Source organism: Pteropus medius, unplaced genomic scaffold (assembly GCF_902729225.1).
Source record: "Pteropus medius unplaced genomic scaffold, Ma_sr-lr_union100, whole genome shotgun sequence".
Taxonomy (NCBI): Eukaryota; Metazoa; Chordata; class Mammalia; order Chiroptera; family Pteropodidae; genus Pteropus; species Pteropus medius.
The window spans coordinates 5,945,633-5,971,716 of record NW_024349799.1 but is presented as its reverse complement, the minus strand read 5'-3'; the positions used below and the strand labels follow the sequence as shown (position 1 = coordinate 5,971,716).

Below are 26,084 nucleotides of genomic sequence, written 5' to 3'. Positions count from 1 at the left end.
GACAAACTAGATAAACTTCTTTAGAACCACTCTCCTCCTCCCCACCCAGACCCCACTAAATCTTCTGTTATTTTGCTGTTGTACACAACTAGAGCCATCCAGAGTCAGATAAGCAGAACTATGACAAGCAGGACTATCACTGAGGAATGTCAGAGCAGAATATCAGGTGTCTTCTTTTGTATGACAGACTGATGTTGTCTGGGAAGAACTTATCCTGAGGAGATAAAGCATTAAAAACCCAAGATTGGCATAATAACAATTCCTAGAATCACAGCTGTTGGGAATAAGGATAAAGAATATAGAAAGTAAATCTAACTTTTTTTACAGGTAACATTTTAAGAATTTTCAAAGAATAATGTAATAAATACCTGTATTCTCATCATATTTTCTGGAAGCTTGTTTTTTTTTAAAACAAACACACATTAGAGAAAAAGCTAAAGTCCCTTTGGAAACTACCTTCAATATCATTTCCTTCTCTTCTCCTTAGACGAAATCACTATTATGAGTTTGATGTGAATCCTTTCAGGTCTTGTTACTTTGTATTTAGTACAATATAGTATTAGCCATAAAGTTATCTTCTTTCCTCGTTCTCAAGAACTCATATATAGGTCCATAAAAGAGAAGATACAAGCAAAAATTGAAAGAGCCAGTTTTAGGGAGAAATAATTCGTATTTAAGACGCTGGAAGAATGTGTGGTAGAAAAAAGGAGAAAAGGGTTCTTTCCACTTTACTAAAGTAGCATTAGTGCAATAATTCAGGGCTAAGGTAAAATGATAAGACATCAAAAAGCAACAGTACCACTGCTAGGGGCAGTGCCATCAGCGGCACTAAGCTTCAGTGGACTGCAGCACTAATGCTGTTGATCGTGAGCACAACAGTTTTCTCGAGTAGATGTCAACTGTTTCATCAATAGCCATAGTCAGAGGCAGTATTAGCCATTTTAGAATAGAAGCCCTGGTATGGTCATCAGCATTCTCAGTGGTAGCACTGGTGGCTGGAGAAAGGTATTGGAAGTCACAAAAGTTAGCGTAGGCTGAAAGGATTAGATACCCCTTCAAGACTTTCAGAAATTCTGAGGAGGTCCAGAGTTTAGGGAAGAGTATAAACTAACCAGAGATATACTGTTTATTACTGTTAAAATAGTAACAATAAAGAGGATAACTGCCTGGGGAAAGAACTCTTGCTTTGGTATGAGACCCTAATGGGTTATGCCCTAGGAGGAGGGATATGAATTTTATTTAATGCGGTCAGCTCAGTAGCCAAAAAGCAGGGAGAGAAAACCTCAATTCTTGATCTCAGATTGCTAGCATCTTCAAATGCCTACAGGAAGTAAACAAAAATTCTCCCTGATCAAAGATAACATCACCTAGGTTTAAAATTACTGCTACAAATAATTTTTCAAATATAATATTTACTAAACAATCAGTGGTAATGAAGCAAAATTCCTGTCTCTGGCCAAGGCCAGAATAACTAGTTCAAGAATATCTCTCCCACTGTAAGTAACTGTAAAACTGGACACAATGGATCAAGCAACTGCTTTCAGGGAGAAGATACCAGGTACCATAAGACTAATCTTGGAGGTAATGGAAATCCATTAGGTGAACTCCATGATTCTCAGCTCACTTCCTTGGTATATGTTCCTGACAACAGCACAGAACACTGAAGTACAAGCAGAATACAATGATCCTGTTGAGCTGAAGTGGAAGAGATCAGAATTTGAAGCAGCTAAAATCACTGAAATCTGAAGGGCAGAGCATGGCATGGGAGAGAAGAGAGCTAGATTTCTAGAAAAGGGTCCTAGAATTCCGAGGCACCAATGTGTTTCTGTCGCGAAGAACTTGATTCAAAAAAAATTGCTGGGCTCCATTTCCAGAGTTTCTGATTCAGCAGGTAAGGATGGAGCCTGAAATATATATTTCTATCATGTTTCTAGGTGACATTGATGATCCTGACCCAGGACCAAACTTTGAAAATCACTCTTATTGAACAAGAGACAGTATAAGTTAAAGAGAAAATAAACCAATATCCACTAAACCTTTCACACTCATTCTGAGTTACTAAAGAACTAAAACAGGGAGAAAAAAAAATGGCGTATATCATAGAGACTCTGGTGACCAAATCAAAGTTGTGATGGAAACGAGGAGCAAAAGCAAGGAAAAAATCACCTGGGATCTAAAGGAACAAGCCATGCAACTAGGGAGAAATCCAAGAAAGCACCCTGCAACAGCAGATGGTAGGATGGGGCAAGGACGTGGTCTCCAGCAGCTGAGTGAGACGGAGGCAGCGGCAGCAGCAGAAGCCTCTTAAAGGGGCCACGACCACGAGCAGATTTTTCCAGTGACAGACCTGCTTGCTCTGAGCACCAGTGCCAATTCGGCTGTGCACAGGGGGCACCAGGGACTTACAAGGAGACATTTTCAGAGTGAGGGCTGAGGGGAGACTCATTCTGTACATAAGTGCCATTGTTTCCTGTTGAGCCCTCCCCCATACCAGTGCGCTGGACACAGCGCCACCATAGCCATGATGCCATCAAACTGGATAACAGAGGTCGCTCTGCCCAGAGGATTCCCCAAAACTCCACCTCCCCCAACTCGCAGCCCTACCCAAGCCACATTCAGTTATGTCCTTGGCAAGTCTGGTGCCACTTGCAGAGCAGCACCAAGACTCACACTGGTGGCAGCTGATCTTGGTTTCTGGTGTGGCTTCTGGAGGCAACTATAAGCACAGCATCTGAATCTTAACAGGTGGCCCTGGGGCAGAGCGGCGGTGGCGGGGAGGGAGTGTTAGAGGTTTGGGCTAAGTTTGGCCTGCAGCTGAACTCCTCTCAGGGCTGTGCCACTGGACACCTACTTCACAAATCCACACTAATAAGACCGGGAGACTTAGGAGCTTTGCTTAGTACATAGAAACAGACATGGAAAGGCAGCCAAAATGCAAAGACAAAGAAGCAGAAATCCATATGAGAGAAGAGAACAGAGATCCAGATATAATGGAGTCAAGTAAGCTAACAGATGCAGAGTTCAAAACACTAGTTATAAAGATGCGTAACGAACTTTATAAATTCAGTGAGAACTTCATCAAAGAGATAAAAAACATAAAAACAAAAATGGAAATTATAAAAGGGAACCAATCTGAAATGAAGAACACATTATCTGAGATGAGAAGTATATTAAATGGGATAAACAAAGGAATAAACAAAGCGAATTAAAAAAAGGATTAAATGCCCTATCTAGAGGACAAGAAAGCCAAGGACATGCAATCAGAATGGCAAGAGATAAGATGCCAAAACTATAAAAATAATTTAAAGAGCATATGAGACACTATTAAGGGTCCAAATATCCATCTGATCAGTGTAACTGAAGAAAATCAAGATGTTGAATAGCTGTTTGAAGAAATAATGATGGAAAACTTCCCTAAACCGGTGAAGGAAATGGACATAAAACCCCAGGAAGCTCAGAGAATTCCAAAACTCAGGAATCCAAAGAGGCCCACACCAAGACACGTCATAATTAAAATGCTACAGGTTAAATACAAAAAAAGAATATTAAAAGCAGCAAGAGAAAAACAGATAATTACTTATAAGGGAACACCCATAAGACTGGCAGCTGATTTCTCAAAAGAAACTATATAGGACGGAAGTGCTCGGCAAAAAATATTTAACAGGATGAAGACCAAGGATCTACAACCAAGGATTCTTTATTCAGCAAAGCTATCATTTAGAGTTGAAGGACAGATAAAGAGCTTCCCAGACAAAAATAAGCAAAAGGAATTTATCACCACCAAGCCAGTACTCCAGGAAATGTTGGGGGGACTTCCTTAAGAAGAAAAAATATAAGACTCACTTCAGATTAAAAGACATATACAGACTAAAAGGAAGGGGATAGAAAAAGATATTGTTTTGATGGACCTAGACGGTATTTAAGACAGAGAAAAAGAAATGCTATATGATTTCACTTATATGTGGAATCCAAGGAATAAAAAGAACAAACTAATCAAAAACAGACTCACAAAGATAGTGGTCAATTTGGTGACAGACAGAGGGGAGAGGGATTTGGGGGGCTGGGAGAATGGAGTGAAGGGTTAAAGAAGCACAAATTAGTAGCTGATGGTTGGTCACAGGGATGGGGAGCATGGCAAAGGGAATGTAATTAGCATTAATATGATGGCTACGTGGAAGGTCAGGAGAGGGAGAGAGCAATTGGGGGGATAGTTTTGATAAACTATATAGATAGATGTCTAACCAATGTACTGTATACTTGAAACTAATTAAAATTTTAAAAAATGAAAAAAATTAAAACAAAATTTCTGAGGGTACAGAAACTTTACACAAAATCAACAACTTCTATGATAAAAAAAATTTCTTAAGGTTTTGAAGGCCTACCTGCAGATCTTTCACATTTGGGAAAGGAATTCCTATAGTTATAACAGCACGGGCATTGTCATCTGAGAAATCCAGACCCTCACTCACTTTACCACGACAAACTGCTACCAGGAGGGCTCCATCTTAAGCAACAAAAATAAACATTTTTAAAAACACACTCAAATTTCCAAAAATTGACTATTCTTGTCATTTTTAAAAGGTATGAAATTTAAGTGATCATAGTAGCAAACTTAAAAGAATCAAAATGAAAAACTATTATGAGATAAAGTTTAAAAAGATCAATGTTTTTAAATAAACAAGGAAAACAAAATTACATTTAGGTGCAATATGGTAGCAAAGCAATTTACCAACTGTATATCTTCCAGAAACTTACACATAAAACCACATCCAAGTAGTAACTTGCACATAAACTAAGTAATTGTGACCCAACTGTTTTATCTCTAAAAATTTGAAATTGCAATCATTATCATTACATCAGTATTTAAAAGTTCTTGGAATGATTTAAATAACTCTTAATTTGTACCATACACCATACTGAATCAGTATTATATTAAAAAGTATGTAAAACACACATAGAATATTCTTATCATACAGCACATTGACAATTATGTTATAGTATCTTATGATCTTGCATTGTTCATAAATTATCACTATTAGCCCTTCTCATCAACCTCTTTATGGACATTCTCTAACTTTGATATTGAGTCTTTAGTTGTGTTTTGAAAATTCAAGTTTACCTTGGATAACAGAGTATAAGCACAAAGTATATTATTTGCATCAAAATGTAGGGCTCATTGGGCTATTAAGGAAGATATTTATGCATGCTCTGCCTTCTCTCATGTAGGGAAGACTATGGAATAATACCTGAATGCATGTTGTTTCACTTGGCATCGTTGTGAAAACATTCATAGGAGAAAAATACCAAATAAATAAAATATTTACCTAATTTATTTTCTTTTTACTCAAGAGTATAAAATATAATTTTTTCTCAAGTGCAATTCATTTAAATAAAAAGATAACACAAAAATTTAACAGCACCAACTTCTTACTTTATAGTAAAAAAAGGTTTTTCATCAACCATCCAATACTTTCCAATTACCTTTTCCTCCTTTGTACTTGATCGCATCATAGTACACCTGCAGTAATTCATCAAAATTAGTTTTTTCTCCTCTCTGTGGTTCTATAATGACTGTCTTCACCAACTCCAGATCACGCCACAAACCAGTGTCAAGCCAACGTTCTTTTAACTTTTCTAATAACTAAAAAAAGTAAGAAAAAAATGAATCATTGTGTCTTCAACTGAACAAACTTAACTTGGTTTTTTTAAAGCCAGTGTGGCTATATGTGACTATGGCAAGCATATTAACGACTGTGTTTTACTTTCCTTGTCTATAAAATGAGGAAAACAATAACATATCATAGAATTGTTATTGGGTTAAATTCATTACCCTAAGCTTTCGATAGCTTTGAACAATGCCTGGCACATACTAAGAGCACCATAAATGTTAGCTGCTGCTACCTCTGTTACCATTACAATTACTAATAATACTACTGCTGCAGCTGCTGTTCCTATTTCTATTATTGCTATCTCGAGAATTTCAAAACTAGAAAAAAAATGACTTCTGTCATAGTTGACAAAATTTATCTCCTTAAACTTAAGGTGAAATTCCTTAATATCTTTAACTAAAAATTCTTTAAATGAAGATTCTTTAAAATCATTTTACCTGATCCATAGACAGCTAAGCTGTTTGAAAATTTGATCATATTTAGAAAACGGAATTGAGTAAACGTATAAACAGAGACTCAGGTAGCCAACAAGCAGAAAATATACAGACGTAAATGGAATATTTACAAAAATAACCATGTGCTAAATTACAAAAGGACTTCCAACAAATTTCAAAGAATCTTTATCAGATTAACCACATATTCTAACAACAATGCAACTTTGAATAAAAGTCAGTAATACAAAGTTAGTGTGTAACAAGCAAACATACAAGCCCAACATTTAAGGTTATATTCTTAAAGAACATCTGGGTTATTTGTCAATTATATCTCAATAAAGCTGGTGGGGGTCGGGGGGGAGAAAAAAATAACAAAAAAAGAAGGTATGGTTTAGAGAGGAAAATACAGAATTCATAAAGTCTTTAGATATAAATGATAAGAAAAGCACTCACAATTGCAAACATGTAGGGTGTGGTAGAGGCAATACTTAGAAACAAATTGATAGCTTGAAATGTATTTATTTAAAAATTTTGAAACCAACTGAATTAAGCATTCTTTTTAAAAAGCTAAAAAATTAAAACAATAAATGCAAAAAATGGTAGAAGTTAACAATAAACATAAGAACTGAAATAAATGAGAGACAAAAGAGCCATTAGTAGAGATTATTATGATGTAAGCTGAACTGTTTTACTCATTTGTTTTATGTAGAGTTCTATGCAACGTGGACCAGTTATAATGTTGGCCAAGCACCAAGAAATTATCCCAATTTCTCTAGAGAACAGCAACTAATTTTTATAAAACAGTTTATTTCCTCAGAACTTTATTCTCATCTATTTTCAGAAATAAATAATATATAATAATACAAGTGTTCTTATAAGAGAGCCCACAGAGCATCCTTGCTCCTTCAACCAGGTGAGAACACAGCAACAAAGTGCTAGCTACTGATCAGGAAAAGGGCCCTCACCCAACTATGCTGACACACTAATCTGAGGACTTCCAGCCTCCAAAGCTGTGAGAAATAAATTATTGTTGTTTACAAGCTACCACATCTGTGGTATTTTGTTACAGAAGCCAGAATGAACTAAAAAAAAAAATCGTTAATTGGTAAAATAGTTCACTGATATTACACCATGATCAGGGTATTCTAATGAATAAAAATAAAAATTCCCTGTAACACCATGTTATTAGGTAAAAAACGTAGGGCTATCGCTAATCTAAAAGTTTTATTTTGAATGCTTCAAGGCATTTGATATATATGCAAATTATATCACAGTAAAGGTGTTATATTTTTTAAAATGATAAAGAAGATACAGAACTTCCAAATCACGAAAGGGGGAAAAAGGACAAAATCCTGAATCATTCAAATAAGACAAACAAAAGAGAAAAAGAGGTAAAAGAAAGCACAAAATAAGATGGTATAAAATAAGTCCAAATATGCTAAGTATCAAAAGCAAACAAAAATGGATTTAACTCATTTATTAAAACTGACACACTCAGATTGTTTGGGAGGAGAAAAAAAAAGAAGGAAGGTGGAAGGAAAGAGGGAGAAAAGAAATGAGGAATCAAAAAAAAAAGAAAGTCTGTTATTTATCAATAAAGACACTTAAAATTAAACCATGCCAAAATTTTGAAAGGGAAGATATAAACAAAAATAAAACACCAACTAAGGAAAAATCCTCAAGCAACCCAGGAGGTATGGGAAATGAAGAGGACATTCCAAGGACTGAAACTTTCAATGCATAGGCTGTTAAAAAAAAGATTCTCCTAAATGCCAAAATTATAGTAAAATGTAAAATCAATAAATTTTTTTTAAAAAATGTAAAAAAAAGAAAATGAAGATATGGAAAAAGATATGCGAGGCAGATATTTACCAAAAGAAATTAGGTGCATCACAGGCATTAAAAAAGACTTCAAAGCAAAAAGCTTTAAAAAACAGATATATATTCCATATACTTAAAATGTACACCCATTAAAAAGTCATAGCATTCATGAATCTTTATGCACTTAGTTTCAAAATACAGAAAGGTAAATCTGACAAGAAATATAAGGATAAATTGCCCAAGTTCCTTAATACTACAGAGGACTTCAATGTACCTCTTTTGGATATCTATAGATGAATTAGGCAAAATCAGTAAGGACACAGAAGATTTAAGTTTCTAAGAATCATCAGTCTTATTCTAATATATGTAGAGAACTTGGTGCTGAATAAAAAAATGATTCTTTTCAAACATGGAAAAGTAGATACAAAGTCACAAAGGACATATCGATAAATTTTTGAAATGTGAAATCATACAGATCACATTCACTGAGACTGGATATTAACAGAAGGGTCACCTATACCAAGACAAAATAAAATTTATCTACATAGAAATCAAATTAAAATATTTCCATACAATTTCTAGGTTCGAGAGGAAAACAAAATGGAAAAAAAATTACTTAGAAACATTTTGGATATTCTGAGTCCTCTGCTTTTCTAAATGAATTTCAGAATCAGCTTGTCAATTTCTACAAAATGTCAAAAGCAGCATTATTTAAACAGCAGAACAAATACAAACAAGAAGACTAGAAATAACCAAAATGTTTCATATATATTCATATAATAGATTATAATAAGCAATAAAAATAACTTCCACCATGGATTAGTAAAAAAAGCAAATGCAGAAAATTTTACACAATATCAGGCCATTTTAAAAAAACTCAAAGAAAAACTAAGTAAGATGTTGTTTAGGAATATATATGCTTGGTGAATACATATATATGTATGTGGTAAAGCCATTTTTTAAAAAAAATGGAAGATAATTACAAACTTTAGTACAATTATTAACTCTGTGGGGGTGGGCAAAGGATTGAGAAAGGGAATCCAGACAGCTTTAACAGTAATATTTAGTTCTTAAAGTGATAGTTTTGATGTTTTCATTTTATTCTTATACTTCATAATTCATATGTGTATTACATATGATCTTATATAAGTATGAAATATTACATAATCGTTGTGAAAAATTCAGTGAGAGTATTTCTTGTGAATATTTTTAGTAATACCAGGGCAGTGGGGATAGAGGAATGAAGATGAGAAAATAACAACAATAACAAAAATATCAAGACCCCACAATGTGCCAGAAACATCAGAGATCTAAAAATAAAGCAGAAAATGTCATAGAAGAGGTCCCTGTCTTCTTGGCACATATAGTGAAAGAATATTACATTTCTAAAGATGCAGAATAAATATAGACTGAAACTCCAAAATTTATATGTATAGCCCAGATTGCTCCTCTAAGCACTATACCCATATATCCAATGGTCTAGTCAAATTCACCAATTAGATATCTCAAAAGCACCTGAAATTTTATATAAGACCAAAAAAATATTCCAGTGTTTGTTATCTCAATAAAAGGTACCATCTTTTAGTGAGTTGCCTTTGCGTAAACATTGAGTCACCTTAATAATTCCCTCTCCCTGTAATTGCTCACATTCAATCTATTGCCAAGCCCTGTTAATTTTTGTCTTCTTATAAAAACGTCTCCATATCCAAAGTTACCACCCCAGTCCTAGCTATCATTATCTCTTGAAGGACTACTCCAATAGTCTCCTAATTGTATTTTCTGGTTCTTATCTATTACTCTTAGGTCTTTACATTTCAGCTGGAGCAATATTTTCAAGATATAAATTTTAACAAATCATCCACTCACGTTTCCACTTTAAAAATTCAATAGGGTATGCATCATCATACCTTCCTTGACCCATATAGAAACGCTGATTCAAAAACAAAAAGAAACCAATTACTTTTATAAAAAATTCAGAAAACAGTTCAGAGGTTCCTGCTTCCCCAATGACTGAGAAACCAGCTACATCAAAGATGGAAGGAAAATTCATGGCACTACTTGCCTTAGTCCCTCCACCCAGCTCAGCATAGTAAAACTGGGAGAAAATTTCCAACTCTTAGATTCTCCCTGAGGAGGGAAAGAGAAGACTAAACATATAACCAATGTACAGACTTTTAGAGGGGCTGCCCAGGGAACTGGTTTTTCTCTTACCTGAATCTAAGCACTCACAGGAAATGGTACCAGGTTGAGGGCCACTGAGTAGAAAGGTGAAGGTTTAGATTAGTATGCACTCATATGCCAGAGTCTCTCCCCCTGGCTAAGCATTTAACAAGCAAGAGAAAGCCCCAAATTCCCAGTTTCTCCCTGGGGAGGAAAATTGTTGGACCATATGTCCAACGTTTTACATTTTTTATGTGTGGGGGGCTGCTTGAGGGACTGGTTTCTGTGTCACCTGTCTCAGAGCACTGACAATATCTGGCATACTCTAGATGTCAGAGGGCCATTGAAAACAAAAGGGAGGTGAGAAGCTTGCTGGTACTCCAGAGGACTAACCGTATAGCAGATAGAAGCCAATATAGCTCGGTGGCCTCTACCTTGGATGGGGAAAAGAGAAGAGTGGAGTATGTGCATAGCATTCCAACTTTTTAAAGGAGTTGCCTGAGGTACTAGTTTCTGTCTTGCCCAACTCAAAGAGCTTATGGGACTTCGCATACTCAAAAACCCTAGGGTCTACTGAGAACAAAAGAGAGCTAGCTCAGTAAATTGCAGCAGCTCGAGTAACCTGTAGTACCCCAGACGAAAACCAGAAGAAGCCAAGCGACTACAACTCTTGAAAAAAGAAACTTGAAAATCCCTCTTATTAGAAATCTACTCACAAACAAGCCTAGAGAAGACCACCTGCAGAAAAGGTTTGAGAGGCCCCCCAGAATCTGCAGTCTGACTAACTGGCAAAGGTCTTTCCCTGTACAAGGCCGGTCCATAAAAGACTGGGAGAGGTAACTTTATTTCAAATGAGTAGATACAAAGTTACATGGAACACACACACACACACACACACACACACACACACGAGTAAAATGGCCCAATCAAAGGAATGAAATAAATTCCAGGAATCAACCATAAAGAAATAGAGGTATATGAATGACCTGACAAAGAATTCAAAATAACAATCATAAAGATGCTCAACAAGCTCAGGAAAATGATACATGAACAAAATAAGAATTTCAAAAAAGAGACAGAAAATATAAACAGAACCAAACAGAAAATATAAACAGAACCAAAAGAAAATAACTGAACTGAAAAATTCAGTGGAGGAGTTCATCAACAGACTTGATCAAAAATTTAAAAATCAGTGAGCTCACAGACAATTTGAAATTATCCATTCAAAAAAAGAACAAAAGAGAGTGAAGAAAGCTTCGGGGGATTTATAGGACACTATTAAGCAGACAAATATACACATATAGGAGTCCAGAAAAAGAAGAAAGTGAGAAGGTGGTACAGAACAAAATTTATTTCAAAAATTAGTAGCTGAAATATAGAGGTGGGGTGGGGTGCAGGGAAGAACATCCAAATTCAAGAATCCAAGACACCAAAAAAGATGAACCCAAAGAAAGTTAAACCAGGCCCCGTCAAAGACAAAGACAGAATTTTGAAAGCAGCAAGAGCAAAGCAAGAACCCTATAAAAGTATCAGTGGAACAGAAACTTTGCAGGCCAGAAAAGAGTATATGATATAGTCAATGTGCTGAAAAAAACAAAACAAAACAAAAAAACAACACTTATCACCCAAGAACACTATATCCATTAAAACTGCCAGTTAAAAATAAAGGGTAAAGAAGCTCACAGAAAAACAAATGCTGAGAGAGTTCATCACTACTATATCTGCCTTACAAAAAATGCCAAAGAGAGTCCTTCAAGTTGAGATAAAAAGATGCTAGATATCAACACAAAGCCATAAAAAATGGACTTTAAATCAAAAACTGTTGAAGAGACAAAGAAGAATATTATATATTGAAAAAAGGGTCAACTCATGAATATATATTATAAACATATAACTGACCAAGAACAGAAACACCCCCCCCCAAAAAAATTAACAAGTGGAGAAACAGTTCTACAATAACAGTAGGTGACTTCGATATCACAATTTCAATAATGAACGAAACCACCAGACATAAGTTCAATAAAGGAAAAGAGGACATGAAAAACACTATAAACAAATTAGACCTAAGACATATATAGAAGACACCACTCAACAAAGCAGAATACATTCTTCTCAAGTGCACATGGGACATCCTCTAGGATAAACCATAGGTTAGGCTACAATACAAGTCATAATAAATTTTAAAAGGATTGGGTGGTTTTTCTGACTACGATGAATTAAAATTAGAAATCAATAACAGAAGGAAAACTGGAAAATTCACACATATATGGAAATTAAACAATATATTCTTAAATGACCACTGGATCAAATTAGAAATCACAAGGGAAATTTAAGTATCTTGAGACAAATGCAAACAAAAATACAAACAAACCAAAACTAATGAGATATAGCAAAACAGTGCTATGATAAATATTTATAGCTGTAAATAAATGCATTACAAAAATAAAAATCTTAATATCTCACTGTACATCTTAAGGAACTAGAAAAAGAATAGCAAATTAAACTGAAAACTATCAGAAGGAAAGAAAAAAAATCAAGATTAGAGTAGAAACAAATGAAATAAATAGAAAAAATAGAGAAATGAAAGTTCTTTAAAAAAGATTAACAAAATTGACAAATCTTTAGATTGACTAAGGGGGTAAAAAGGAGAGGACTCAAATTACTAATACTACAAAAGGAAGGAGAAACTTTACTACCAACTTTACAAACATAAAAAGGATTATAAGACAGTACAATGAACAACTGTATGCCACCAAACTGAATAATCTGGATGTAATGAATAAATTCCTAGAAACACACGATACAAAAACAAAATCATAAAGATATAGAAAATCTGAAGAGAACTATAATAGGGAAGGAGATTGATCAATAATCAAAAACCTTCCAACAAAGAAAAACCCTGAACCAAGTACCTTCACTGGTAAATTCCACCAAACATTTAAAGTTAATATCAATCTTTCTCACACTCTTTTAAAAAACTGAGGCTTCCTTACTCGTTCTAGAGGCCACCGTTACCCTGATACCAAAGGCAGACGAAGACACTACAAGCAAAGAAAACTACAGATCACTATACTATCCTTTTTAAAAATGAATTCAAGAACTTCAACAAATACTAGCAAACAAAATATTAGCAACATGCTAAAAGTATTACACATCATGACCAATTGGTATTTACTCCTGGAATGCAAAGGTTTTTCAACATTGGAAAATCAATCAGTATAACATACTACATTAATAAAATGAAGAAAAAAACCACATGATCATCTCAATTGATACAGGAAAGCAATGACAAATTCGATTCCCTTTCATGATAAAAACATTCAAACTAGAAATGGAAGGGAACTTTCTAAACATATTAAAAGTCATATATGAAAAGCCCACATCTAACATCATACTCAGTGGTGAACAACTGAAAGTTTTCCCCCTAAAACAAGAACAAGACAAGGATGCCCTGATTTTGCCACTTCTATTAAACAAAGCAATTAGGCAAGAAGAAGAAATAAAAGGTTTACAATACAAGGTTTAAAAGGTCTCTGTTCATATATGTATGACATGGTCTTTTATCTAGAAAACCCTAAAGAATTCACATCCCCTCAAAATAAAAATCCATCCATGAGAGCTAATAAATGAGATGAGCAAATTTGCAGAGTACAAAATCAATATACAAATATTAGTTTCATTTCTATATACTAACAACAAGCAACCATAAAAGGAAATTAATAAAACAATTCCATTCAGAAGAGCATCAAAAAGAATGAAATATTTAGGAATAAATTTAACCAAGGTTGAAGGGCCTGTATACTGAAAACTACAAAACAAACATAAATAAATGGAAAGATAACTCATGTTCATGTATTAAAAGACTTACTACTGTTATTATGACATTACTACTCAAAGTCATCTATAGGTTCAGTGCAATTCCTATAAAAATCCCAATGTGTTCTTTGCAGAAAGAGAAAAATTCATCTTAAAATTCACGTGGAATCAGAAGGGACTTCGAATAGCCAAAAAGATCTTGAAAGAAAAAGAACAAAGTTGGAGGACTCCACATTTCCTAATTTCAAAACTTACTACAAAGCTATAGTAATCAAAGAGTTGTGTTACTGGCATAAGGACAAAAATATAGACCAATGGGATAGAGAGCCTAGAAATAAACCTCCGCATATTTGATCAATTTTCAACCAGGGTGTCAAGACCACTCAATGGGGAAAAAGAGTCCTTTCGACATAGGATGTTAAAAAAACTGAATATCCACTTAACAAAAAAAAAAAAAAGAAGAAGTCAGATCTTGCTTATACTATATACAAATTAACTCAAAAATACCAAAAACCTAAATACAAGAAAGACCCAAAACTATAAAACTATTAGAAAAAACATAGGGAAGAATCTTCAGGACATTGGATTTGGCAGATTTCTTAGATATGACACCAAAAGGATAGACAACAAAAGAAAAATATAAATTGGACTTCATGAAAAATTTTTAAAATTTTTGTACATTAAAGGACACTATGAAGAAAGGTGATACACAAAATGGAAGAAAATATTTACAATTCATCTGTCTGACAAGAGGTTATATCCAGAATATTTAAAGAACTCCTACAACTCAAAAACAATCCAATTAAAAAATGGGCAACGGACTTGAACTGACTTTTCTTCAAAGATATATGAATGGCCAATAAGCACATGAAAAGATGTACAACTTCACTAATCATTAGGGAAATGCAAATCAAAACTACAATGAGATACCACCTCATACCATTAAGATGGTTTACTATCAAAAAACAGAAAATAAGTGTTGACAAGGATGTAGAGAAACTGGAATCCTCACACACTGCTGGTGGGAATGTAAAATGGTACAGCCACTGTGGAAAACAGTTTGGCAGTTCCTCAAAAAGTTTATAAACATAAAATTACCATATGATCCAGCAATGTATATTACCAAAAGAACTGAAGGCAGGGACTCAGATAGTTGTACATTATTGTTCACAGCAGTATTATTCACAATAACCAAAAGGCAGAAAAAAACAAGCAGTCATCAACAGATGAATGGATAAATCAAGTATTATAGTCATACAATGGAATAATATTCAGTCATAAAAAGGAATGAAATTCGAATACATGCTACAATGTGGATGAACCTTAAAGACATAGTGTAAGTGAAATAAGTCAGACACAAAAGGACAAATATTGTCTGATTCCATTTTTATGAGGTAATAAAATAGACAAATTGATAAAGTAAGTAGAATAGGAGTGGCCAGGGCCTGGGGAGAGGAGAGAATGAGGAGTTACTGTTTAATGGATACAGAATTTCTGATTGGGATGATGAAAATGTTTTGGAAATGGATAGTAGTGATGGTTGTACAAAACTGTAAACATACTTAATGACACCAAATTGTATACTTTAAAATGGTTAAACAACAAATTTTGTTATGTATATTATACCATCATTTTAAAAACTGAAAAAATATAAACAGGCCCAAACATGCACAAAAACAAATACTACACAGTAATGTAAATGAATAAATTAGTAACATATGGACCCACAAGGATGAACACAAATCTATAAGGGTCGAGTCAAAATAGCAAATTACAGATAACATATGAATGATTTCATTTATGCAAAGTTCAAAATCAGTATATTATTTAAGCATACACATATGCATATACATATAAACTATTTTTTAGAATAAGCAAAACTAATACCTCTAAGGATGAGAGGATATGATTGTGAAGGGGCACATAGGAGCTTCTAATGTACAAATAATGTTCTTTTTTTTTTTTTTAATTTTTTCCCCCTTCTTTAATTCCTCTCCCACCCCCACTTCACCCCTGACCTATGGATGTTGCCATTTCCCCTTAGGAACTGGATCTCTGAAGGCAGGGAGTCTCCTCCCACACACTCTCGGTGTGCACCCGGGACCTGGCGCCTCCGGGGCCTGGCACCTCTGGCCCACCCAGGGCCTGGTGCACCCGAGGTATGATCCATGGCTCCACTTGGGGCACAAACCTTCTGCATATAAAGCAGACGTGCTAACCACTACACTATGGAGACACTCCAATGTTCTATTTCTTGTTAAGTGGTGGATACTAAGATGTTCGTTTTATTATTATTTAAAATGTACATACTAATTTTATAAACTTACACACATTATATTTCATAAATAAAAAATAAAGACTAAAAACATTACTATTATATTAATATGGATGAGTTAGAGGAGGGATTAGAGCAGGTACATTTAAGCTACTAATACAGTAATCCAGAGGTGAATGTAGCTTGACTTAGAAACTGCTAAAAAAAATTAAGCAAAACTTGGGAGGAAGGAAAAAAAGTAGTACCACCTTTCAATTTCATATGGAGGTAAAGGCCCATCCAAGAACTATATGGGGAAATGCTCTTTTCTGAACTCACTGTTTACTGTTGATTAAGATACAGACTTAGTGAAATTACATTTAAACTTACATATTTTTGTCCAGTAAAAATGCAAATAATTTCTGTTGAGAAAAGATAACCTCAAAGGTTACAGTTTATTAGTCTGTAATACATTAACCAGTTTTGTATTCAGGCTAGCAATCTTATATTCTATTCCTTTATTAAATTGCCTTTAAGTACACAGCTCCTTAAATGCTCTCCGAATCAGCCTTAACATCATACTCATTCTCTCATTAACCAATAAACTGAAAAAACTCTTTGATAGGAGTTCACTTTATATTTACATGTGAGTCCTGATTTCACCTTTTTGAAAATTATGCTGTAAAGAAAAGTGAACAAATTATAAAATATTTAAAAATTTAAATGATCAAGGTGTGGTGTTAGTCTAGATAAGACAAGAAAGGGAGAAAAAGGTTCATAGATGTCCCCTGGTTATCTGATTAGTCCAAATATAGATTGGGGTACCATTCAATCATACAAGTTTACAAAACTCTTGCTTTTGAAATTCTCAGACTGATATGTTAATCTGGCAGTTGAGTATATGGGTGAGTGTGTTGTGATTGACAATGAGAAATATATATTTAGTCATCTCTGTTCCTGGTACAGAGCTCCTAAAACCGTTGGAATGTCCTGAGCAGTAAGAGCTATAGGGACATCTTTTGTTCTCAGTTCTTGTAACAGCTCCACAGTCATAAAGGTGAAATGATTTATTTATAATCAGTCCCTTTCAATCACACCTGAGTATATTTAATTAGGTCACTTTTGGATAGCCCCAAGTAACCTAAGGATGGTGGCTGGTTGCCAGGGGAGTCGACCATGTGATTAGACGGCTGGAACTCTTCAGTCCCACCCCTGACCTCCAGGGATGGGGAGAAGGGCTAGAGATTGAATCAATCGCCAATGGTTAATGACTTAATCAACCATGCCTATGTAAGGAAGCCTCTACAAAAACCCAAAAGGATAGAGTTCAGAGTTCCTCTACTTGCCAAAGGATGGTACACTCAATTCCATGGGAACAGAAGCTCCTGTGCTTTGGATCTTTACAGACCTTACCCCATATACCTCTTCATCTGGTTGTTGATCTGTATCCTTTATAACAAACTGGTAAATGTAAGTCAGTGTTTCTCTGAGTTTTGTGAACCACTCTAGAAAATTAACTGAACCTGAGGAAGGGGTCGTGGAACCTCCAATGTATGGCCAGTCAGTCAGAAGCAGAGGTAATAACCTGAATCACAGACTGGCATTGGAGGTGGAGGGTCTTGTGGGATTGAGCCCTTAATCTGTGGAATCCGATGCTATCGTAGGTGGGTGGTGTCAGAATTGAGATAAATTGTAGGACACCTAGCTGGGGGTGGGGGACGGGGTGCAGAATTCCTTGACCTATAAAAAACCCACACATCTGGAGTCAGAAGCAGTATATTACTGAGAATAGAAGAGACACAAAAGAAGTGAATTTTCTCTTTAGTGTGTGGTAATTAGAGGAGAGATCAGAATTGAATTATAAACTGGGAAACCAAGACAATAGACGTCACTAATAGAATTAACACAGATAAGATTAACTACCAGTAAAGTACACATAAAGAAAAAAGCCCAGCAAGAATACCTTACTCCCTCTATCATACTGCACATCCAATCCATCAGTAAATCCTGCCAGCACTTTCAAATCATATATAGTCTCCAAGTACTGCTACAGCAGTGGTCCAAGGCACCACCATCTCTCACATGACATTACAGTCACCTTATTCTCTATAATCCATTTCCTACATAGAAGCCAGCATAATCTTTTTAAAATTAAGTCTAAAGCCTCAAATGGCTTCCTGCTGCATTTAGAAAACCAAACCCTTACTGTGGCATGATTTTACGCCAGTTACTTCTCGACCTCACAGTAGCCCTCTTGTTGCTCAAACAAGGCACTCTCCTACCTCAAGATTCCCTCTGTCTGAACATTGTTGCCCCATATCAGAATAGTTTGCTTCTATTCTCCCTTTAGTCATTTTCTCAATGTCACTTGACAGGCCTTAGAATCATCTAATTAAAATTCTAAACCACCTTTCCCCACTCTCCCAGGATTCTCATGTCCCCTTTCTTTGCTTTATTTTTCTATATAACACTTACTAGTCCACTCAGACTACCATAAAAAAAACATACTGCATAATCATTTCACAATATATACAAGTATCAAATCATCACACTGTATACCTTAAACTTACATGTCATATGTCAATAACATCTCAATAAATCTGGAAAAAATATCACAGACAAACTGGCTTAAAAAGAAAGTTATTTCTCACAGTTCTGGACAATAGGAGGTTAAAGATTAAGGTGCTGGTTGATTTAGTTCCCAGTGAGGCTCTCTTCTAGGCTTCCAGGGGGGCAGCTTCTTGCTAAGTCCTCACATCACTTTTCCTTTGTGCTCACATTGGCGAGGAAAGAACAAGACTGCTGATATCTTTTCTTATACAGACGCTAATACTATCGTATCAGGGTCCCATCCTTATGACCTCATTTAACCTTAATTACTTCCTTAGAGACTCCATCTCCAAATACAGCCACACTAAGGGGTTAGGGCTTTAGCATATGAATTTGGGGGGGACACAAACTTTCAGTCCATGACACCATCTAATATATTAGTATCTTTCTGTGTCTGGTTTATTCTCTCTCGCCCTTGGAATATTACCTCCATAAAAACAATGATTTTTGTTTGTTTTGCTCACTGCTGATTTTCTAGTACCTAGAACAGTACCTGACACATGGAAGTACTAATAAATATTTGTTGAATGAATTTAATAAATGAATGAAAATGGAAGGTCTAAAATAACAGAAAGAAAGGGAAGGAGGGGGAAAAAAACTGTAAAATAAGATGCCAAAGTCCTTAAAAAAAAAAGAGTAGTCAAGTGATTTGCAAGATGTCAATAAAGATGAGAGGGAAAAAATGATATGATTAAGACATGAGGTCAGAGACTAGTCTTTGTTGGTAAGTTTTTCTTTGTCTCTCCCTCCTTCCATCCCTTCTTCCTTCCCATCCTCAGAAAATAATAGAGAAGTAAAGATTTAGAAAGAGATGAAGAATAAATATGATTTCAAACCTAAGGTACTATAGAGAAAAAAGTCACAAGATGAAAGAGCTAATAAAGAAAGACATGTCCTTCAGGTATGCAGTAGTCCCTCTTATCCACAGGGGATAGATACATTCTAAAGGCCCAACAGATACCTGAAATTGTAGCTAGTGCTGAACTCTATATATACTATGTTTTATTCTATACATACCTATGATAAAAGTTTAACTTATAAATGCACAGTAAGAGATTAACAACAATAAAACGATTATAAAATATACACTAATAAAAGTTATGTAAATTGTGAATTTCTCAAAATATCTTATTTTACTGTAATTACCCTTCTTGTGATGATGTTAGATAATACAATGCCTATGTGATGAGAGGAAGTGAGGGGAATGACGCAGGCACTGTGACATCGCGTTAGGCTACTATTGACTTCTGCCGATATGGCTACTACGTGACTAACGTGTGGGTTTCTACTGGAGAAAAGGATGACTCACATCCCCTGTGGGATGTAGTGGGACAGTGACAGAACTCATCATGCTACTCAGAATAGCACACGATTTAAAACTTATGAATTGTATACTTCTGGAATTTTTCCACTTGATATTTTCACACTGCAGTTGACTGCGGGTAACTGAAACCACGGATAAGGGGAGACTATAGCATCCAGATTTTAGTTCTGGTAAGGAAGTACAAGGAATATTGTTAAAAGAGGGGAATTTGGTAATTATGAGACATTCTCACAAAACACAATATATTCATTTTAATCTCTTCAGTGGAGATTTTTAAAAAGTACCTCAAAAGTCTTCCGTTAAGGATTATACAGGGGCCATGTGTAAATTTGGAGTGTAGCTCTATAGCAAAAAATAATGATTATTTTAGTGAAAATCATCTATAGCAAATGTTCAGTATTAGATAACAAAATACTTAGGTCTACAGTTTCTCCATTCAAATTGCAGGTGACACTCAAACTGTACATTTATTTATACATCTTAATTACTTCCCTCTTGCCAGAAAAATCAAACAAATAACTAAACACACACATAATTCAACTGGTTTTTAAATTCTCTTAAGTATCGTAATTAGGCACCTGAAAATCAAATAACTTAGAGGAAAGAACACTGACACAGAGCCATTTCTCAAGGTTTAAGACTTAAAATATATGAAAAATGTGAGGTGTCTCTATTATAAAAGTTTACTTAACTCATAAAAGGCAAATACTATTCACATACAGAGAGACTAGCCAACATAGTGATAGAGATAATTTTATCTATTAATTGGTGTTCATATCGCTTTAATTTGGTAAACTCAGAGACTTTTTTTAGTCAGATCTCAGAAATTAAAAGACACTCTGGAATGTTTATGCTTTATCTGGATATTGTCATTTTACTTTTTCAAACTTCTTAAAACCAGTATCTCACCAGGGAGGCAATAAGTTAGAATGCAACCTAGTGGGGAAATCCTGCATTTGCTCAATGTCTATTGCTTTTACGCAGTTCCAGATGTTCAGTACATTAATAATGCACTAACTCAAAGCCTCTTTTTGAAACTTTAGAAAGTGCAAATTGCATTAAAACCTTTTTGCCCTCATTAATGGTATTGTTACAATCCTAGTCCTCTGGAAAATGCTTTTTGGCATGTGTTTAACTTTATAATATTGCCATTTACTCACTTTAATAGCCAGTACTCAAGTCTTAATGCTTTTAATAGGCCTGCCTAAACAGACTACCATCTTTTGTAATCTTTTTCACATAATTTACTTATAGCTAAAATTTGTCATATTCTTCCATCTGTATTCTTCACTATTCATTTCATGAGTTACTAGTATTTAAGAAGGGTTTATTTTTATTCAGTTATATGTACCTATAGGTGGCACACGTTAGGAATAAAAAATAGTTTCTTATAAATAGTAATAAAAATGGAAAATAAAGTAGTATTTTTCATAACCTTTTAAATCACAGTAAAAATGAGTATACCCTTAATTCTTGCTGTATTCAAACAAAATATGAGAAAACCAAAAATATGAATTTCTATTGAAACAACTTCCCATACTCTGGCTATTTAGTGATATCTGACTTAGCATCTTCACTTCGAGAGGCTCGGTTATATTTTAAAGTCAAACATTCAACAAATATAGATTCAGTGAGTGATGCACTAGAGAGATAAATATAGAGGAATACTGTCTTGAAGTGTAAGTAAGATCCTTTGTAGTTGTTTGCTATCTAAATAAAAATGGAAGGTCTTACAGTCTTCTCTGACAAGGAAAATTCCCTCACATAATTGTTAAAAGAATAATGACTCTGAAGTGTTAGAGTTGTACTATGATACTGATGTTTATTTACTGAGTTATTTATTGATAAATTCTGATAAAAATACACAATAATACTTACAATGTAAAAAATTCCAAATAAAATGGAATTTCAGAAATAATTCATACAGTTCCTCATGATATCTACCTTGCTGAAATCTCGTGAACAGAAAACAAGAACCAAATATCTATTTATGTGTGGAATAAATTTTTAACTCTTTAGTTTTGCTACTTTAGAATCAAAAAGTACTGGCTTACTAAATGTTGGTTGAAATCTGAACAAATAAATTTATTCACACAAATTCATCGGTTTCATTCCATACCATATTCGATTAATTGTAGCCCCCCCCCGCTCAAAAAAGGCAATTTACTTTCTATTCCTCTGTTAAAAGGCTAATAATTAAAGTAAACTATAATGGTGTCAGTGTACTTGTACTATCAGAATTTAAGCAGAATCTAGGCTGTGAGAAGAAAACAACTAAGAAGCAACCACTACAGTATGCCAAACTGAATATGCCGTAAAACTGTTGAAGGTGAAATCCTTTGAAAAAAAAATACCACTTCACAACCTAATAGAGAATAACCAAAAGAAAAATGCTTAAAATACAATGTGGTAAGTGCTAGTATAGATAAATGTGGCTAGGCAGAGGAAAGACCGACTAACTGCCTGAGGATTAAGATGGCTTAATAGAGTAAACCTTTGAGTTGGATGTAGAGTATAAAATATCTAGATAATAAAAAAAGTCAGAGAGTGGGTTTTAAGTAGACACAACACTATGAACACTTGCTGTATAACAAATTATCTACAAACTTAGTAACGCTGTATAACAAATTATCTACAAACTTAGTAACTTAAAACAATACCATTTTAAAAAATAATTCTTTGTAAATTGTGGTAGGATACACAAAGCATAAAATTTACTGTCCTAACCATTTTTATGTGTATAGTTTAGTAGTGTTAGGTATATTCACATTATCATACAACCAATCTCCAAAACTTTATTCATTTTGGAAAACTAAAACTATACCCATTAAACAACTCCTCATTACTCTCCTCCCTCAGCTCCTGGCAACTACACTTCTTTCTGTCTCTATAAATTTGACTACTCTAGATATCTTATATAAATGGAATCATACAGTATTTGTCTTTCTGTGATTGGCTAATTTCACTCAGCATAATGTCCTCCAGGTTCATCCATATCGTAGCATAAAAACGACATCCATTTACTATTTCAGAGTTTCTGTAGGTCACAAGTCCAGGCACAGCACAACTAGATTCTCTGTTCAGAGACTCACTGGACTGAAATTAAGGTGTTTTCTAGGGTTGCAGTTCTCATGTTGGACTTGGGATTCTCTTCCAAAGTGACTGGTGGTTGGCAGAATTCATTTCCTACTAGCTGTAGGACTATTACTTCCATTTTTCTGCTAGCTGTGGGCCAGAACTGCTCTCAGCTCCCACAGGCCACCTGTAATTCCTGGCCACATGCCCCACCAGTCAGTTCACAGCATGGATGTCTGCTTTCTTCTAGCCCTGCTAGGTCATGTCTCTCTGACTTCCCCTTTTGCAACTGTAGAAAACTCTCTGCTTTTAAAGGCTTATGTGATTAAATCAGAGCCATCTAGATAACTCTCCCCATTTTTAAGGTCAACTGATTTAATATGCAAAAATCCCTTCACAGCAGTACCTAGATTAGTATTTGAATTAATGGGTGAAGGAGTGTGTCCAACAGGAGCCAGGTATATTAGGGGGCCATCTTTTATATTACACAATATGTAGGTATAAAAATGAATGGTGGTTCAAGGCACTCACTATAATGTGCCTGAAAAAAGGGTATATATAGGATGGAGGTATGCTAGGAGTAAGGATGAAAAATAACTAATGTTTCTAGGTAATGCAAAAGATTTTAGGCTTTATCTTTCAGAAAACAAAGAATTACTAAAACTTTTTAACACTTGATATACTCTTAGGTTCCGATGGGCACATTTTTCACTTTTGAACATTTCTAACTATTTGTAAAGATTGATATTTCATGGCATTTTTTTCCTTAGAGGACTTCCAAAAAACAAAGCAAGTTTTACTTTTAAAAAACAGGAGGAAACTGATTGTATCTTGCAGTTACCATATGGTTTAACTGAACTCTCTTATAATTCTAAGATAAATTATTAGATCTTACTGACATTACTTTTTCTACTTCTTGAAACATTTAGCTATTTCAATGTCTTACAAATCATTTCATCATTTCCCATTATTACTCATCAATCATTTCTAATAATGCTAAAAAAACTAAAATAAGAAATCAGATGAATGATGGAATCACCTAGGGTGATGCAACAATAAAATATACTGCTATTCTTTTCTCTTATTGTGTTGCTCAAAGTATTGTATCATCTTTCCAGAAAGTACAAAAGAAAATGGAGGACACCATATTTGCAGTCTGATTTCAGCTTTCATTGAACAGTGCTGAGAAATGAAAATTTTCCATTTTTTGCTCATAATGGCAAAGAGAAGTAAATTAATAAAAGATGTTTCATAATTATTAAATGAGTAAGAAGATGAATGAAAAGAGAGAGAAAGCAGCAGTCCAACTCTAGTGATAATAGTGAAATTAGATGGTGTAAGTAAAATCTCAGATTTTGAATCTTTAGATAACAATATTCTAAATAAAAGTTCTCAAATTTAAGAGTTGATGTGTGATCAGTATATATATCTAAGGACTAGAAGGAACCATGGTATTCTCATTCAGTTAATTATTCTTCATCACACAATATTATATGACTACAATATTGATGATTTCTTCTCATCTCGTTGCTAAAAAGATGTGTGACATTACTGATCTTTTATGATATTTGTACACCAAAATTTACTTGACACAGATTGTTATGCCTAAAATCTTATCAGTTTCTAATTTTTTTTCTTACTATTCCTTTATTCAAACTTCTATAAATTATTGCTACAGACTTTAAATTATAAAAAAGAAAAATGACAAATAGTTATGAATATTTTTCCTGGTATACTGAGGGTTAAACAAAAGAGTAACATGACTAATGTGGAGAAAAAAATTGATGAGAGAAAGATTAGAGAAAGAAAAATCATTAACAATAATTTAGTTTAGAGATGAGGACCAAAGTACTGACAATAGAAATAGTAAACATTCTATAAATAAATGAGAAGCTACAGACTGGGAGAAAATATTTGCAAAACACATCTAATATAGGACTATTATACAAAATACACAAAGCACTCCTAAAATTCAACAATAAGAAAACAAACAACCTGATTGAAAAATAGGCCAAGGACCTGAACAATTACCTTATCAAAGAGGATATATAGATGGCCAACAAGCACATGAAAAGATGTTCTCCATCCTGTATCATCAAGGAGTTGCAAACCAAACCAACAATGAAATACCACTATACACTTATTAGAATGGCCAAAATCCAAAACACTGACACCACCAAATGGTGACAAGAATGTGGAAGGACTACAAAATGGTAAAGCCACTTTGAAAGTTTAGCAATTTATTACAAAATTAAACATACTCATCATATGATCCAGTAATTTCACTTATTGGTATTTATCCAAATGAGCTGAAAACTTATGCCCACACAAAAAACTACTCACAGATGTTTACAGCAGGTTTATTCATAATTGCCAAAACATAAAAGCAACCAAGATGTCCTTCAGTAGGTAAATGGATAAACTGCGGTACATCCAGAAAATGGAATAGTACTCAGCACTAAAAATAAATGAGCTATCAAGCCACAAAAAGAACCTTAAATGTATATTACTAAGTAAAAGAAGCTAATCTGAAAAGGCTACATATTGCAAATGACATTCTGGAAAAGGCAAAACAATGAAAGCAGTCAAAAGACCATTGGTTGCTACAAGTGGCGGGGGGAGGGAAGAATGAATAAGTGGAGCATTGTATGATACTATTATGGTATATACACATCAGTATACATTTATAAAAACTCATAAAATGTATAATACCAAAAGCAACCCTAATGTAAACTACGAACTTCAGGTGATATAAGTTCATCAAGCATAATAAATGTATCATTCCGGTGAGGGATGTTGATAATGTCAGAGGAATGCATGTGTGGGGGTAGGGGCTATTTTGGAGCTCTCTGTATTGTCTACCAATTTTACTGTGAACCTAAAACGGCTTTTAAAAAATAAAGTCTGTTTTTTAAAAACAG

At 34.4% G+C, this 26,084-nt stretch overlaps 1 protein-coding gene across 1 annotated transcript in view; it reads right to left on the bottom strand.

The window, feature by feature from the left end:
• The window catches only part of BRIP1 (BRCA1 interacting DNA helicase 1), a 159,549-nt gene that overhangs the window by 41,115 nt on the left and 92,350 nt on the right, over window positions 1-26,084 (bottom strand). The window contains exons 15-16 of the mRNA XM_039885832.1: window positions 5,482-5,641; window positions 4,383-4,504 (exon numbers count right to left, since the gene is read on the bottom strand). Of these exons, the coding sequence (XP_039741766.1) occupies window positions 4,383-4,504; window positions 5,482-5,641 (282 nt within the window). The remainder of the gene's footprint in view (window positions 1-4,382; window positions 4,505-5,481; window positions 5,642-26,084) is intronic.